At 31.5% G+C, this 17,567-nt stretch overlaps 2 protein-coding genes across 9 annotated transcripts; one reads left to right on the forward strand and one right to left on the reverse strand.

The window, feature by feature from the left end:
• The first annotated feature begins 2,633 nt into the window (after positions 1–2,633).
• On the forward strand, positions 2,634–7,890 carry LOC141707292 (uncharacterized). 3 transcript variants are annotated; one of them, XM_074510372.1, is made up of 6 exons: positions 2,645–2,787; positions 2,818–2,985; positions 4,085–4,188; positions 5,168–5,239; positions 7,337–7,466; positions 7,541–7,890. In XM_074510372.1, exons 2-6 carry the CDS (start codon positions 2,863–2,865, stop codon positions 7,577–7,579), a joined length of 468 nt encoding a protein of 155 aa, XP_074366473.1. In that variant the 5' UTR covers positions 2,645–2,787; positions 2,818–2,862; the 3' UTR covers positions 7,580–7,890. The 3 variants fall into 3 exon arrangements, with proteins under 3 accessions (XP_074366475.1, XP_074366474.1, XP_074366473.1); XM_074510374.1 differs by lacking the exon at positions 7,541–7,890 and adding an exon at positions 5,770–5,843 and having other exon boundaries at positions 2,634–2,985; XM_074510373.1 differs by lacking the exon at positions 5,168–5,239 and having other exon boundaries at positions 2,643–2,985.
• Positions 7,891–9,356: 1,466 nt separating this feature from the next.
• Positions 9,357–16,366, reverse strand: LOC141707293 (DNA repair protein RAD51 homolog 4). Of its 6 annotated transcripts, none has more exons than XR_012569024.1 (11): positions 16,250–16,366; positions 13,878–13,957; positions 13,678–13,793; positions 13,488–13,569; positions 13,207–13,341; positions 12,695–12,805; positions 12,512–12,590; positions 11,447–11,517; positions 10,362–10,607; positions 10,187–10,256; positions 9,357–9,805 (listed from the first exon to the last, which is right to left on the reverse strand). XR_012569024.1 is itself a non-coding variant. In XM_074510376.1 (11 exons), the coding sequence occupies exons 1-10, from the start codon at positions 16,335–16,337 to the stop codon at positions 10,224–10,226; spliced, it is 945 nt and encodes a 314-aa protein (XP_074366477.1). In that variant the 5' UTR covers positions 16,338–16,366; the 3' UTR covers positions 9,357–9,805; positions 10,187–10,223. The 6 variants fall into 6 exon arrangements, 2 of the variants coding, with proteins under 2 accessions (XP_074366477.1, XP_074366476.1); XR_012569023.1 differs by having other exon boundaries at positions 9,357–9,808; XM_074510376.1 differs by having other exon boundaries at positions 10,458–10,607.
• Between the last annotated feature and the right edge of the window lie 1,201 nt (positions 16,367–17,567).

Below are 17,567 nucleotides of genomic sequence, written 5' to 3' on the forward strand. Positions count from 1 at the left end.
CTTTTTCTTTCTCAGGCTCAATGTACTCAGAAGGGTCTTTAGGAGCATAATGAGTTGGGATGACCATGTCTCCATTTATAGATTCCTCAACTCTAACCATAGGAGTGAAAGGCCCATTTTTGAGAATCTGAATGTATAGTGGATTAGCCATCCTGATAAACAACAATATTTTCTTCTTTCATAAAGTATAGTTAGTCTTATCAAAAGTAGGAATTTTGATGCTACTGATTTTCTGTGTATTCATTCTTCCAAGATCTTGAATCTGTTTACTTTCAGATTTTGCTCTGATACCACTTGTTAGGTAATGAATCACACACAGAGGGGGGGGGGGGTGAATGTGTTTTTATGTTTTTCTGCTTTTCTTGAATATTTAAGGTGGTGAACAAAGTAAATTAAATCTTGTAGTGAAATGTGTTAATACTGAAATTAAACAAGTAAGAACAGTGGACACGGATCCTTCAAAATTCACTTAATTTTATATTAAAATTAAGATTGTTTTGCTATAAAATTTCTAGGCTCTTTGTTGATAAAGAGCTTAGCTTCTTCCTTGAAAGAATTACAAGATTTTTCTAATCTAAATTGTTACATGTAACAAAAGACCAGTGTTAACTTTATATGATAGTTAACTGCTGGTTTACACAATGTATAATAAGAAATGCTATTCACTTTAGTAAACTATCACTAATCATTCCATTTTAGGAAAAACATATCTTCCATTTCTGGCTTAGCATATCTTTGCTTACTGTGTTAACTTAGATCTTCCTTTGTCAGTTAATCTTCACCCTTGATCTTGCACGCCTCAAGCTTCCTTTTGTAGACTTGTCAATCCAATTGATTGGATTTTTTGTTGATTGTTAATCTTGGATATTGAACTGGTCTGTACTTTGTACTTTGAGTTTTACCTCGAGATCTCCAGTTTGATATATAGAAAACTTGACATCTCGATAAGTATATTGGTTTATCGAGATCTCTCGTTACTCTATAGTTGCTTTGACTTGTAGAGGTCTCTGAGTTCTCTATAAGAGAATTTAGCTTGTCGAGATCTCTCCACTTCATGTCTTCACTTTGGCTTATAGATATCTCTGAGTTCTCTAGTGACTAATTGACTTGTCGATAACTCAGAATTCTCTAGTGATATTTGACTTGTCGATATCTCAGAGTTCTCTAGTGATATTTGACTTGTCGATAATTCTGAGTTCTCTAGTGAAAAAATGACTTGTCGATATCTCCAATCTTCATGTCTTCAATTTGGTTTGTCCATATCTCTGAGTTCTCTAGTAGCTTTCATGACTTCTCTATAAGTCATTCTGGAGTTTTCGAATGACTTCTCTATAACATGAAATCTGTGACTTGTAGAGATCTTGACTTATAACATTTTTCTCAAAACAGACTTATTCAACTCCAAACTTCTTCATAATTCTTCTGAGGCATGATCTTCTTGATCTTCTTCCATATAGAATTCTTAGGCTTGATACTGTTTAAATAAAAAGACTCCTGCTCTTTGATATTTTTATAGACTTTAAATGTTACAATACAAAATACAAACTGAGATTACAATACAACTTACTTAGGGTTGTCAATTTCACTTAGTCTTGTTATTGTACAGGCATGTCTTGCACAACACTTTGGGCACATGCTAAACCCGAAATTTATAAAATTAGCTAATGGACTAAAATTGTAAACGAACAGAACCGAGTCGACTTCTGTCCGAGCCGGGTTGAACATAATTTTTTTTTAAAACAAGCCGACCCGAGCCGTGTTTAAAAACTGAGTCGGAACAAATGTTCACGATCGACTCGTTTATAAACGAGCTGAGCCAAATTCGAGCCGAGTGGAGTTGTCCATTAAGAGTTAGCATATATTTTTTAATCGTCCAATCTTAAGATATAATTTATAATTTTATAACTTATATAGAGATCAAGTACTAGTTTCACTTACAATTATATACGCACGCTTGTTTTTTAATCCATATAATTTTATTAATTTATTTCACAAGTTGAGTTTTAAGAACATAATCAATTTTATTTTTAATTATTGAGACATTCATAATTTTAGAAATCGTACTTTACTTTTAAAATTGTTGATGTCGATTTCAAGGATTTAGTAATTAGAAAATACATATAAAATAAAATAAAGGAAGCAAACCCCGTTTAGCGGGTTGAGAAATATTATTATTCAAAATTATTTTGTCATTTTTTTTAAAATATTAAAATATTATAATTTATTTTAACAACTCCCTATTTTAATTTATTTGAAATTGTGATTTTGGTAATTTTTATCAGAGACTTTTCTATTAAAAATGTGAGGTGAAATTTAGGGTTAAGTTTAATTAGAACTTATATGTTAAAGTAATTAAGCTACAGTGATATATATTAAATTAATTATTTTATTTATTAATAAAAAATGTATTAAATTTTATTAAATTAATCATTTTACTTTAAAATATGTATTAAATTTTAATTAAAAAAAATAAAATCTTTATAAAAGCTCAGCACAATATATTTAATTATCCAAATTTATTTTTATATTCACGATAAACGAGAGTTGAATTAAACGAAACAATCCCAAACCGCATGTGCGGTCCTCCTAAATGGAATAGGAGTATCCGAACATAAAATTATAAATTTGGGTTAACGTATCTGGATCGGGCTGCGAGAGTGAATAGAAATCCGAATGAGTAATTAACTAGGCATCGACGATAATAAAGATTCCAGACTTAAACACTCTCTCTCCTCATCATACTCTACAATCATCTTTCGTCGTCAACACTCCCTTTATCTTCCCCAATCTCTCTCTCTCTCTCTCTCTCTCTCTCTCTCTCTCTCTCTCGTACTAACATAACATTGATTGGTCGAATTAAGAATGGGCGTGAAAGAGAAAAAATCAAAGCAAGTGAATACTAGTAATCAACAGCAGCACCAGAACGGTCACTTTTCTCCCTTCAAATTTGCTAAATTGGTTGATCCCGATGCCTCCTGGGACAAGGTCCTTCTCTTCATTCTTCTATTTTGCTTCACTTTCTTTATTTTTTTTTATTACTTGTGGTTTTTAACTTTTTATATCCCTGATTATTAGTGTACTTATGTTTACTTGAATTAGAGACTTTGTTAATTTGATTTGTTATAATTGATTATTCGATTAGAGTGTATTGCAAGTATTATAGGCAAATTAATTGAATTATAACCTCGTTATGGAATGGGTTATTCGCCTTTTAAGAGTTAGGTAGAGGTGCTTAATTTTTCACAACCGAATCTAAAGATTTTTGGTCAAACTTGAAAGTAGAGTGGTGGCGTTAAGTCACAGTTCTTCTAAAACCTATACCTTGAACTCTGATAGCAGTCGTATTGTATATCCAGAATGGCATATACATCACACATCGTGGATCAAGGCTAACAACTGGCAATGTGATCAAATGTGTATGGTTGATGTTATTTATTTGGAAAGTGTGAGCATTCTTTAGGCTCCAAATTACTCAACTCTAGGGCAATCGGTCAAAAATTATATCTTTAGATCTGCCTTTACGGTTAGGTACAAGTAAAATTAGGATCTCGTATCACTCAAAACCGCCTACAACAGATGAGAGTTTCTTTGTATGCCTTAATATTCATCTTTCTGCTGACAAATATTTTGATGAAGTTGGGGAGTTGAAGATGGTAGCGGTGTAGTATATATTTTATTGTAAGATGCAATTTTGAATTAAGCCGTGGTATCTTCAGGTTTTTTTGTTACTAGTGATTGTCATTTGATTTGATTAAGTTAAAATAGGTATTTAAGTGAGGTTCTACCTTCATACTGAATTGCCCAATTAAGCAGCCATTTGAGCTTTTCTTGAAAGTTAAAACTAATATTGCTTTGCAGGCTGTCTTAACAAGTGCGCATATTGATTTTAGTTACTAGTTGGAGTTCAATTAAATGATTGGTTATCAATAACTTTTGGCAACTAGATTATATCAAATGCAAGCTTTGTCGCCATGTGACTGCTTCACAACTTCGGTGGTTGCAGTTCACTTTTTTTTTTCTTAATTATGGGCAGGATTGCTCCTTGAAAAATTACGACTGCTGAATATTACACTATTTCTTGTAGGATCAATTGGGGGATGTCCTACATTGGATTCGACAAATTGTGGCCCTTTTATGCGGGTTAATATGGGGAGCAATTCCTTTAATAGGTGGCATCTGGATTGTCATGTAAGTTAATGCTTGTAAATTTCTTTAAGATCCCGTAGTGCTACTAATAAATATTTGAATATGTAAGAATATATAAATAATTATCTGTAAGAGCAGTTCCAGTAGAGCCCAATCCCACCTTGATTCTTGTGAAAGGGACTTGGCCAAATATTGGATTGTTGAGGCTATCTGGCCAATCCCACTTCTGTGGGCTCTGTCCACTTCTAGCTATCTGAATCTATTGTTTTGTTTTGGCCTTTGAGTGAGTTGTTATGAATGGTGGAATTAAATTAATAACTTATTTGGTTTACACATTTATTCACAATATTCTTACATGTTTATATATTCTATAAATTTATTAAACATTTTATTGTGAAATACAATAGACAAAGTCTACAATAGAAACTAATATATGACACTCATAACTATTAGAGTTTTATTATGATCTAAATGCTTTACTTTTTGATTAGTGAAACTTTAAAAATTAGTAAGTTTAATCTTATAATTTTGATATTGTAAAATAAAATAAAAATTGAAATCATACAAGATATGTTTGGAAGTCGGTAATAATTAAGATAAGTTTAAGAAAATAGTATTTTGAGTAGATTATCTAAATACAATATTATAGATAAAGTAAGTAGGACCTACTGAATATAATAAATGGCTCATTGGAAATGTTGTAAGTGAATTCTTATATTGGTTTTTATGCCCAAGAAAGGATTTTAACAGAAGTGATCAGATCGAAACATATTTAATAAAATGATATATGTTTTATTTTTTTTAAGTCGGCTTAAAGAAAATTACAAAATAAAAGAGATTTTGGTTAGTTGAAAGTATTATAACTATTTGACAGTATAGTTCTATGGATAAACTTGTATGAAAATGTTGTTTCTTGCCTTGCAATATCCCAAGATTTATGACAAAGTTGTATGGTAAAAACTTGATGAAATTTAATAAAAATTTGGTGTTAGATTAAAGCAATGCTTTTGTTAAGCTGTAGTAGGGAAGTTGCTGAGCTAGTCTCCTCATCCAGCCGATTCCATCCATATGGGATCTCTTCGATTTCAGTGAAGTAAGTTGGTTTGTTTGAGAACTGATAGAGTTTCTTACGAGGAATGTTGTTAGTGTTTTATATGTAGGCACAACACTGATAAGATTGTTTAGGCTGTTTAGAGAGAATTGCATTTTGCACCCCTTAAATTTGACCAATAATTAATTTTATATACTTTCAGAAATTGCAGTTCGCATCCCCCTACTTTGAAATCCGATTCAACATGCACCCTTTTTGCTTAATTATTTAGCCCTAATTGGTGTCTACTACAATATATCTCATCTTTCTCTTTAAGAATAGATAAAATATGTTGTCGTTGACAATAATTTTGGCTAAAAAATTGACAAAATTTGGCAAAAAAGGTGCAGCTTGAATCTGATTTCAAAGAAGGGAGATGCAAACTGCAATTTCTGAAAGTACGTATACAAAATTGATTTTTGGCCAAATTTAAGGGGTGAAAAATGCAATTCTCCCGGCTGTTTATAATCAAATGGAAGTCAGCTGCCTTTGGTCAAGGTTCTGCCAATTTTATTTGAAGTTTCTTTTGTCAGCCTTCTAAATTTTCGGGCCAAGGCTAATAGAATTGAAAGAATCAGGCTGGGTTAATTATATATTCAGATACTAGGTATATTTCTTACTCGGTTTTTTACTCATAACATAAGATGCCAGGCCCTTCTACTTCCAAGTTATGTTATAGTATATAATTGCATTCCCTCCTTTTTTTTATTTGGATAGGGATCTACATAATCAATAAATACGAAGAAGTTAAGTAAATTAAGTAAACGTTACTCTCTTTAATAAACATCTTTCTTAGTTATCTTATGTTTGTGCATACTCTTTGTCTTCATGTATCTTCAGTGAAGGAATAATATATGACAAATTAATTTTCTGGTTCTCTTTGTCTTCATGTACCTTAAGTGATTGACCAACAACTCTGTATCAATCAAAGAGAATTATTCTGGATAAATAAGACGTAGGCAAACTGAAGAAGCTATGCATATCAAAAACTATTTTTTGGGATCAAGGGAGCCTATTGCAAATAAATAACTTTGTGTTTCGTATGTGAAAACGATTTTTCCATCTCTTTTTTTTTGCTATATAATTTTCCATCCCTTTAAGATCACTAGCCTATGATGGGGGACCGGAAGTGAAGGATTCTTCTATACGGTGTTAATTAGTTTTCAAATATTTAGTGTGGGGGGAAATAATTAATTTATCTGTTATACATGTGAAGATAGGAGTTAATTAAGTAGTTCATTTATGATAAAGCCCAATTATTTACAGGTATTAGTTCATTAGGTTATGTTTTTCGGTTTCTATTACGTATATAATTCATGTCATATGAATATGATTAACAGATTTGATTATTGGAATATTATCAAATTGAACTGGGTATCATCATTTGTGGCAATCCATCTTTTTTTTTCTATGGTTGGGCAATACTTGGGACATAATAAACAATTTTAAACGAACATGAATAGACATAGTATGGAATGATTGATGAAAGTGACTAAATCAACGAAAGACATGGTAACTTAGTATGAGAATCAAAATAACTAGCCCATAAAAGATTTTCTTTATGTAAATTGGTGATTTTATGATGTAAATTAGCGATCATATTGTTTCAAAGATCAGAGAATAGTTGTTTCTGATTTTATGATTCAAAAAATTAATTTGTTTTAAATTTGTTGTTGATTGATGATAATGGAGGGCTTGCAGGAGGATAATAAAAGGAAAAAGGACACGAGAATTTGTTTCTGATTTTATGATTAATAAGTTTTTGTTGTGAAATTGTTCATTGTATTATAATGGAGGTTGTTGGTTGTTCAGGTCTTATCTCATTGCCCCAATAATTAACCTCCTGCATATGTATAGAGTATTAATATCTTATCTCTGTAATATTTGATTTTCCAGTATAAATTGTTAAATTGTGTTTTCAAAGAGGTGGAAAGTTTGACACTTTTTTAGTATGCTCATCAATCTTGTAATTTCAGTCACAATCTATATTCATTATTTTTTTGGATGTAATATTCACCTATGTGAGGTGTATATCTCATGAACTTCTTTACTAAAAAAAGTGCAGCAGTGACAATTTTGTGGTTCTAATTTTTGTTACAGATTCCTGGTTATTTCCTCAGCAATAATTTATGGTTATTATGCAATGCTGCTAAAGGTTGACGAAGAAGATTTTGGTGGTCATGGTGCTCTCCTGCAAGAGGGGCTCTTTGCTTCAATAACGCTTTTTTTGGTATTTAAAACTTCTGGTTACTGTATGCTGATAAAGTTACTTGTGCAGTAATAACATGTTTTCTTTCTTTGCAGCTTGCGTGGACTTTGGTTTACAGTTTGGGACATTTTTAATAGCCACGGTCTAAATTCTGCGGGCTTCTCTCTCCTTCCTATAGTTTTTTATACGCAATTCATTTCCAGGACTTCAGTATATGCTCCGGATAAGACCAGGAAATCCTGCAGTCCAAATCATTGAGCATTTTGTAACCATTTCTTCAATTTGTGCAAGTCAGTTTTCAATGGGCTGACATGCCTAGCTTTTAAAGATATTTAGTTGCTTTTACTTACTCTTGTAGTTGCATTGGCAGGAAACTCAATCATGTTTTAGTCAACTAAACATTGTGTCTGTTGTATCTAATCCAAATGTGTTACTATTCCATATACACTAGTACCGAGAAGCTATCCCGTGGGTTATTCTCAATTTCACCACCTTTGTAGCATCTGTGTCCAATAAAAGAAGCGGCATTCTTGACACAATTGTAAAATTGGACCTAGAGCGAGCTGTATCTGGTTTAATTGTCGTTCTTGTAACTCTCAACTGATTTTTTATCGACTCTCATAAACATACTCACGTATGGTACTTTTTCTGAATAGAAATGTAAGGCACATTGCATTACTAAATATTGTCAAACGACCTGGCCACAATTTGAGCAGCTTGATGGTGGTCTCAGTGTTCACCGATCATTTGTATTGAAATGTTTTTAGATAAATGGTGTTGATGACTTGACCATAGCAATATTCTTGCACAATATTTAAATTAAAATAGTAAAAATTAGGGTTTTGAGAGTCGACTCCCGAAATTAGAGTTCTGGCCACCATTTCTCTATTTTTCAACTTTCATCCATCAATCGATTAAGCCCTCTTTTGCTCTTTCATCTCCTATTTATTTATCTATCATTTTCTCAATAAAATCAAGATCTAATTCTTTTCGGATGAGATCTTGTCGAGTACCTTGTTATCAAGATTGTTAGTTGTGCCCATTTTTTTGGGATGTCAGTATTCTATGTTATGATGTTATTCTGTTATTTGTTGTCGGTTTTGGCCGCTCTGAATGGGATTATATGATATTTTTTGAGATTTGTAATACTTGTATCAGATCTGAGACGGTGGTGAATATCAGAAAAGCTCACCTTTCACAATAAAAAAGTATTCGTATTTTAGGGGTTTTTGTTACTCTAATGTCTGTTGATATAATTGATAGTTTTGAACATTGAACTACAAATGATATTTATGTGAATGTCAATTGTGTTACTATTAATTTCGGAATTGATGTAGGTTCAATTACTCGATATATCATTGTAATACTTTTTAGATTAAAGAATTTGAATATTCTATGCGTTATAGAATCTGAAAACAAAACAGTTATTTGGTTAGCTTAATTTTTATTGTTGTAGTTGATAGTTCGGGGTTTTGTCCCGGTTGCGATTCAATATTTTAATAAATTCTTCATTTTGTTCGTTAAAAAAAAGATAGTAAAATATCAAGCTGTATATGCACCCTTATAGTAGGCACATATATATTTACATGGAAGTGCGCATGAAGAATTCATATAACCATTGTTATTATCAATGTCATATACTAAACATGCCAGAAAAACAAAAAATAATGTCACCTGTTTAAAAGCACGGATAAAAGCAATGAAAACAATTTTAGCAAAAGTATCACTGCAACGATATATGATAGAACGAGTATGGTGCATTAACTTTGTTGGCATCATGTAAGATCACAACAATCTGACTTGCTGCGTCCAAAATCTTTGAATAGATGGATAAAACGCCTGATTTTTTATTTTCATTCCCATTACATTAGTAACAAACATAATAAACATGAAACAAATTTACAAATCCAATTATTTAATAAGAGGCAGCATAACATTACTTTCAAAACCTTCAAAATCATATGACTAGAAGATCAATAACCCACAAATACATAGACTTCATTACAAATGTTTCTTATGCTACAAGTGACAAGATATTATAAATCAATTTTCGATCCAAGATGTGCATAAATTTTCTAAAATTACAAAAATATCTGTTTTCCCCATCTGCTCGGGGTAAGGATATATTGCATTAGTTAAAACCCTTATATGTTTCGTAAGTAGGCTGCTGCTGCTGCTGCTGCTGTTGTTTTTAACTTTTTGCTTGGACTCTTATATTGCTTGACTGATGCTGGAACATGCTATCTATGTATAGTTTGCTCATAGAATTCCTCAATGTCATTCTAAGCTTCAAATCATTTTCTTTTCACTAAAACTTGACTGCAGCACATGTTTTACATTGGCGGCATCCACTGCTGCTGCTGCTGCAAATTGTTGTTTCCAAACACTTCCTCAAAATATTCATCAATGCATTGGAATAAAATGAAGACCAAGATATTCTGATTAGTCAATGTACCATTATTCTCTTCTTGGCATATATGATTATCATCATTAAGTACATGATTGTTGTCTCAAGTTTCAAGTATATCATGATTATTATTAACTGTTCAAAAATCTAGGATTAGGGGCATAAACTGACGGTTTTTAAATAAATTTCTTGGAGTCCATTTATCTGATACTATCTTAATCCCCATACATTTACTTGGAGGGTAAGCATGCCAAAGAGATAACTAATCAATGAAGTGGCCTTGGGGGAAGAAAAACAAAAAGATCATATACTCTCAATGATTTACAACCTTTACCTAAAAAATTAGGGCAGAGCGGGAAGTGGGTCAATCATCATAAGGAAAAACTCACAGCTTTTCCTGCAGTCTAACAAAAAAAGCCAAAATAAAAAAGAAATTTGTAAGGTAGAAATAATATATATGCAAAAAGGTGATTTCTTGATTTCAGAGGTGGGCAATGGACACAGAATACCTGAAGGTTGCAAATCACCTTTTTTGCAATCTAAGATGGCAATAAACAGAAACAATATACAACTTCCAGTTCAAAGTGCGTAAATAAAGTTCTTACAATGTATGGGTGTCGAAGTATGCACATGCTACATATGTTGCTTTTATGATCACAGGAAAGATGAAGTCGCATGTGGGGAATATTCTTCCAACTCTCTCCAAGTGCTGGCTTTAGATGACCTCCCTCTGCGCCCACCATGTGATTGGTCACCTAAATACATACGTCTTTGTTAGGCACTCTAGTCACCACAACAGTTTTATTGACACCAGCTAAGCAACTAAAGATTATAAGACAACTGGATAGCTTTTTTCGCTCTTGGAGGATAAATTTAGTACACAATCATAAAAAGAAAAAACTGTATCAAATCAGCAATTTCTTTTCATTCAAGTTCATTGACTTTGCAATTGATACAGGAGGTATGATACTGAGTCAAACAACATATACAGATCAAATGAGAGTAGAGATTACTTCTTTATTTAGATGATCCTAGTAAATTGCAAACAATGGGGTCAAGAAGCACATTATCGCATGCAACTCGATCAAACTTAGAATAAAAAGACTAGAAAATATATGACAAAAGGCATGCTGTGTTTATATGTTTAATGGAGTACATGAGCACATTCGAAGTTGATGGCGATGGACATGCAAACAATTAATGGATACTAAGCAAGATGGCTAAAAGGAGTATACAATCACACACACACCAAAGGCACACTAGAAAAGAGTTAAATATCAAATCGGTCACTATATAAATAACAATATATCATATTTATCATAAAATAATTCTGGGTCTCAAATTGGCCGCTTTTTCAGGAAAAATTGCTGATTTTCCGTGGTAAATTTGGGTCTTGAGGTTTTGTCAGCTTACCCCCGGCTTAAAATCGCCATTTTGAGACTCCACCGCTTAAAATTGGCTAATTTGAGACCCAGAATTTGTCAGTGGTATATTTGAAACTTTGATAATCATATAGTGGTCAACTTGACAATTAACCCCACTAGAAAAGTAATCATGGAAGAATATGGAGTTTTGTCTTATTGAATGCACTAACCAATACAGAGAGGTTATGCTCATATGCCAACTCCTTTAGTAAGAAACCAACAGAAACCATCAAAGCATGTCCTGTATTGTATTCATCAGGAGTAGGCTGCTTAGTCCTAAGCAAATATGAGATTTAAAGATGATGTATGTCAAGAACAACTAAGAAAATAAGAGACCATATGCATTAAATTTTCCCATTTAATTTACTGCCTCTTTTTCATATTAAACACCCTGTTTTCCTTTCTTGGATGTCCCAAAAATATCTCATTCATAATTCAACAAAAAAATCAACACAGTATTATGAAAGCAAAAACATTTCTTCATAAAACTTGGCACAAAAAAATAATAATAATTTTTTGATTAGCATACTGAAACAAAAGAGGACTGTTAATTTGGGTGAGAGAAGCATAAGTCATATAATGGGCACAACAAAAGGATATGTTAGTGGAATGTAGCACAACTGCATTTACATGCAATCTGGAATATCGCTCTATAATACATGACTGACATTGACGACAAAGTATAGTTCAGTATAAGTGTTTCATGAAGTCTGTCACATGAGATGGAAACTTCCGACTTACAACATTATAAAAGGTTGCATGCAAAATTAATTAAGAAAAATCAGATAAGAAATTCACATATAAGAAGGACGTTGCTGTAAAATATAAAATGTATTTTCTTCATTACAAGACTGAACAAACTCTAGAAATCGAAGTCTGGCAGAAAAAATAGAGAAGAATGTTTAAATATGAATCTGATCCAGTATTTATCATGCCACTATAAAGATCATGGCAATAGTAACTACTCTGTTAACGTTCTTAATGTTGGTTATAACATTGCAACACATGGAGTGTGTGCTAAAATTTTCACATACTTTTCATAGATTGCGGACTTTTAATCTGTAGATTTTGACAACATTTATTCAAGTTTCACTTCCTGTGCTAAAAAAGAAAGTATACTTACTTTACAAGAAAACAATACTGGTTTATAAAAATTTACCCCTTTTCATAACAAAAAGAAAGAACATATTAATGCTTCATGTACTTAGAAAGTAGTATCATATAAATGTACATACCGTGGGCACCACTGCCCAGAATTGGAGTGACGAGTGAAGATATTGAATCGACAATAAGCATCTGAACTGAGCAGCCTGCCTACATTTTTTGAAATACATTCTAGTTGCACATTTAAAAAAAGCCAAAAATATAATGGTGAAACTTGGAAAAATTGAATAAATTGTAAGATTTTTTGAAAATACCATATTTTTCAAGTTGGATTTTAGCTGATGAAGCAGATTGATTAGAACAAAGATGTCGAACACAGACCGACAAACTATTTTGTTCATCACCTCTTGACGAACTTCTTCAATCTGAAAAAGAAATACTTAATAAAATTTAAAGGGGCAGGAGAAGTGTGTAAATTATTAGGATAAGTATTTGCATTAAATCTTTTAAAAGGATCCAATGGACACAATACTACAAAAAAAATGACGACTCTCTCCATCTTTTTCATATTAATAATCTTGATATAATTGTTCCATGCTTGCCAATTTGTTAGCCAAATGATTTGCAAAGCCTACTACGTCTTACCAAGTTTATAAACACTGTACAGTAATACAGCGATAAGCTGAGTTGTAAGCAGATTAGCATCAATGCCTAACTTAGGTCTACCTCTTGCAACTACCGTAATGAAACAAGCAGACTCAGCATACTTTATAGGAAAGTCCATCAACTATTTTCTTAACTAACTTAGGACAGTCATTTATCTGACCTTCATTATAGCTGAATCTGAGATCTGGCCAAGAAGTTTATCAATGAGTTTAGGTGAGAATGAGTTTCCCGTGTCAAAGAATATGACACTACCCCCACTATGTAATGCAACATTTGCAGCAGTTTTCAAGCAAATCTGACACAATAAATATAATTTTTAGTGAGACAAGATAATATATAAATGTACCGATATTATATATAAATAAATAACAACCATATTATAAAGGACCTCGAAACATAATGCATTAGCTAAACTAACTCTTATAGGTGATAAATTCTTACTTGCGTTTTACCAGATGATGATGGACCCACTACCTCTACTAGGTTTCCCGGGAATAATCCTCCTTGAAGTAGCATATCAATCCTATTCATTTCATAATAATAATATGTAACAAATAAAAGGTTTTCAATACGTCTAGTGATAAAATTACCAGTGTCAACACAAAATATTCCAAGTTCTGTCTTAAGATACCTTTCATATCCTGTTGATATACTTTGTTTATTTCCTTGAGCCTCTTCCAACAACTCCATTCCGTTCAACCACGGTTGATGCTGACCTTCTATGATTGAGAGAATCACAGTGATTCCCTGCTGACACAAAAGTGGACATCATATCAAATACCGTGCATACTAGATGTCCGAAGAATATAGGTTCTCAAACTCAAATTTGACCTGCTCTAATCTCTCTGAATTGGAGTGTTGTTTTGTGGAAAGCTGTAACTTGTAAATGTCATGAAACAGAAAATCTTCAACTGCACGAGAACAAAACAGTAGAATGTGGAACAAACCAGAAGGTATTGTTCGAAACATTACAATTAAAAACAATACTTATTTTAAATTATATATATTTTAATTTTTTTTACTTTTGAAAATGTTCTTACTAATTTTAAAAATGCGACGGTGATATGACATGATATAATTAATATATAATATTTATAATTAATTTTAAAAATTATGTTATAATTTAGAGTTTTGAAAAGATTTATAGAAATTTTCAACTAACATAAACCGTCGTTATTTAGTGAGGCAAGTTAGCTTACCACTTTAATTGAGAGCGGTAAAGAATAAACATTCGTTATAATTCTAAGCTTGATAACTTGTTCTGAAGCTGGTAACAATATGTTACATAACAGGTCCTGACATTCACAATTTCACATGCTAGGAACCGGAACCCTATATACAGACCATGCATATCAACCTTAAAATCAATTGCATTTTTCAAAATAGTAGTTATAGTTTAAAATTTTTAAATCTGTAACCAAGTTGAAACGAATTTTAAAAAGTGGCTCTAATTTGAGATCTACAAATCGCTGAACATAATTTTTAATGAATTTAAAAAAGAGTATTTATGATTTTATAATTAACATTTACAAAATATTAAACTCGATAAAATCTTGAGTTCAGCCAAGTTTTCAGGTTCTCATCTCGAACTCGACTTTGTTAAACCTGAACTTGAATTTGGCTCAAACATAATTTTTTTAAATTTTGATATACATCTATATGTTTATATGTTATGAAAAATATTGTTTAAATTATTAACTTATTGTATTTCTATATAATATTGTTGGGGCGTAATTTTTATGTTACTAAATCATTAAACTATGGCAATTGGCAACCTTATTAACATAAACTATGACCTCCTATTCGTAAATCTAAGATTAGGCCCCATTTGTTAACCATCGAACCATTCCCAATGAACTGAACCAGTCACAATTCCTTCGTTCAACTTGTTTGGTTGTCGTATCCAAGCGCTGGACGACTCAAAATTCCTCTGAACCTGTCCTTAGAAACAATTCGACCGAACGATCCAGAAATCAAGCGCCTCCCTTGACCCTCGTGTCTTTAATATTTCTTATATTTTATCCTTGAATATTTATAAAAACAGCTTCTCTTTTATAATGCTCTAAACTATATTTGTCAAAAAAAAACAACCTTGTATAAATGAAATAATTTTTTATATTTCAATTTTTTTAGAGCTTCGCTTTTCAAAAATTTACAAAATAAAAAATATTTAATTTTATTATCATCGTGTATATACTTCAAATTTTTAAATGTAAAATGTAATTTTACTATAACATATAATAACAATTTGAATAATGCTAGATGTACGAAATTGGTACCCAAATTGTATCTCAAATACCACGTATTATGCACAGGTTGGTTATAAATCATTTAATATAATTAATAATAGTGGACCCCTACATCCACGTTAATTTCATCAATATCATCACCCCGTATTGTCACGTCACTACTGTGAAGTCATTTGGGACCAAATTTTGGTACCCAATTTGATACATCTAGCCCTACTCTACTCTGACAATTTATATTTAAATAATAAAATAGATTTGATTTGGTGAAATATTAAAAAAACAAATAATAAGGTTCAGTTTAAAATATTGTAATTTCTTTCATTCAGAAAATTTTATAAATTTTTTATCAAATGGTATTACTGGTTCGATTCAGATTGATTAATCATTCAGAAATTTTAACCGTTCAGAAAATGATGTTAAGATTGAACAAATGACCCCTTAGAGTCACTCTTTTGAAATATGGCCTAATCTTTACTCATCTACTTGAAAACTTTAAACTACAACTACAACTACAACATTAAAAACTCTGTGCAAATATTGACCACCAAAATGCAAGGGACTCTTTTGTTTTTTGTTATTGTTATAGATAAATAATTAAAAAAAACAAGGGTAGTGTGAGACAAGTGTACTAAAAGCTCAACAGAAGCATCATCTGTGTGTGTTCAGGTATTTAAATCGGGTAAATAATTGTGCGTGTTAAAAAGAAATAAGTATAAGCACAATTTAACACGAATGGATAGTTCAAACGTTGGATAGTTCAAGTGCTCTGTTTCTTAGACATATTTGTAAAGTTACGACTCAATTTTTTAAAAAAAGAGAAAAGTATAAGCACAATTAGAAAATAAGAAGGTTTTAACTTAACAAATTGCTTATATTACAGTGTAGTAAACAATCAGAATAAATTTGATACCAAACAAAGCCTAATGAATATAATAATAAACGAACAATAAGTACCTGAGAAAATGTGGTGAGAAGCACAAAATTGCTGAAAATTGGAATCGATAATTGGGTTTTCCACCTCGAGGGTTTGCAATGGCGCCATCTCTCTCTCTCTCGCTCTCTCTCTGTTACATAAATATACAAACGCTTTCCTGGTCGGGTAATGTTTAAAAATACTCATTTTTGGGTGCAATGACTGAAAATACCCATTTCTAAAATACATGGCTGAAAATACCGTTTTAGTTACGCATTTTATTTTATAATTGGGTAAGTGTAATACACATTTGAGAATTGGGTATCCAAAAAAATTATTAAAGATACGCATTTGTAGTTTGGGTATTACCATTGGGATACGTATTTGCCAAATACGTATCTTAAAAAAAAATTGGATACTCATTTGACAAATGCGTATCTAGTACAAAACATGAGACTCAAATGACAAATACGTATCCAAAACGGTATTTTCAGCCATCCACTTCCATAATGGGTATTTTCAACAATTTGCACCAAAAAAATGTTATTTTTAACGTTCTTTCTTTCTGGTCCCGCTCGCGACTGTGGACACTGTGGAAGCGGTAAGACGGGATTAATACGAGGAATAAATAATATTTGGTTATCTTCTTTTTTTTGTAAATTAGAATTAGGAAATTATTCTAATATTTATCTTTCTAAAGTTATTTTTAAAAATATGATATATTTGTAAGTTATTTAAAAGATGTTCTTTTTTGGTAAAAAAAAGTTGTTGCTTCTATAATGTATTTTTCAAAATATAATTTCCAAGTTTTATAATTGAGAGCCAAAATTATGGGTGCAGTTGAATTTAAAAAATTACGATTTGTGTGAGTTTAAGAAATAAGAAGAATGTTTTAACAAAATTTATCCATTTTTAAAACCGGGTAAATAAATAATCTAAAATTTATTTATAAATGTTTTGGTACGTCTAAGGAACAATAAATTAATTGCATTGAATTAAATTACACACGCTTCTTGAAACAGAGCTACATGGGAGTTGCATTTTTAGGGTGTGTTTGATATTGCTGTTGCAGACAGCAACAACAGTTTTTGCTGAAAAGCAGTTAGAAAACTGTTTGGTAAAATTTAAAAGCTGCTTTTCTGAAAAGTGTTTTTGGATTAAAAGCTGCTGTTAGAGAAAGTAAGTCCCCCCATACTTTTAGAAAAAGCTGCTTTTCAGCTGTTGCGGGAAGCAGATGCTGATTTTAACATCAAACCTTACCAAAAGGATCATTATTTTTAATTTTTTGCATCAAAACATATACGTATTAAAAAAATTACCAAACAGTAATCTGATTTTTACAACAGCACTTTTTTCAGC

The sequence above is a fragment of the Apium graveolens genome, chromosome 2 (assembly GCF_009905375.1).
Source record: "Apium graveolens cultivar Ventura chromosome 2, ASM990537v1, whole genome shotgun sequence".
NCBI lineage: Eukaryota > Viridiplantae > Streptophyta > Magnoliopsida > Apiales > Apiaceae > Apium > Apium graveolens.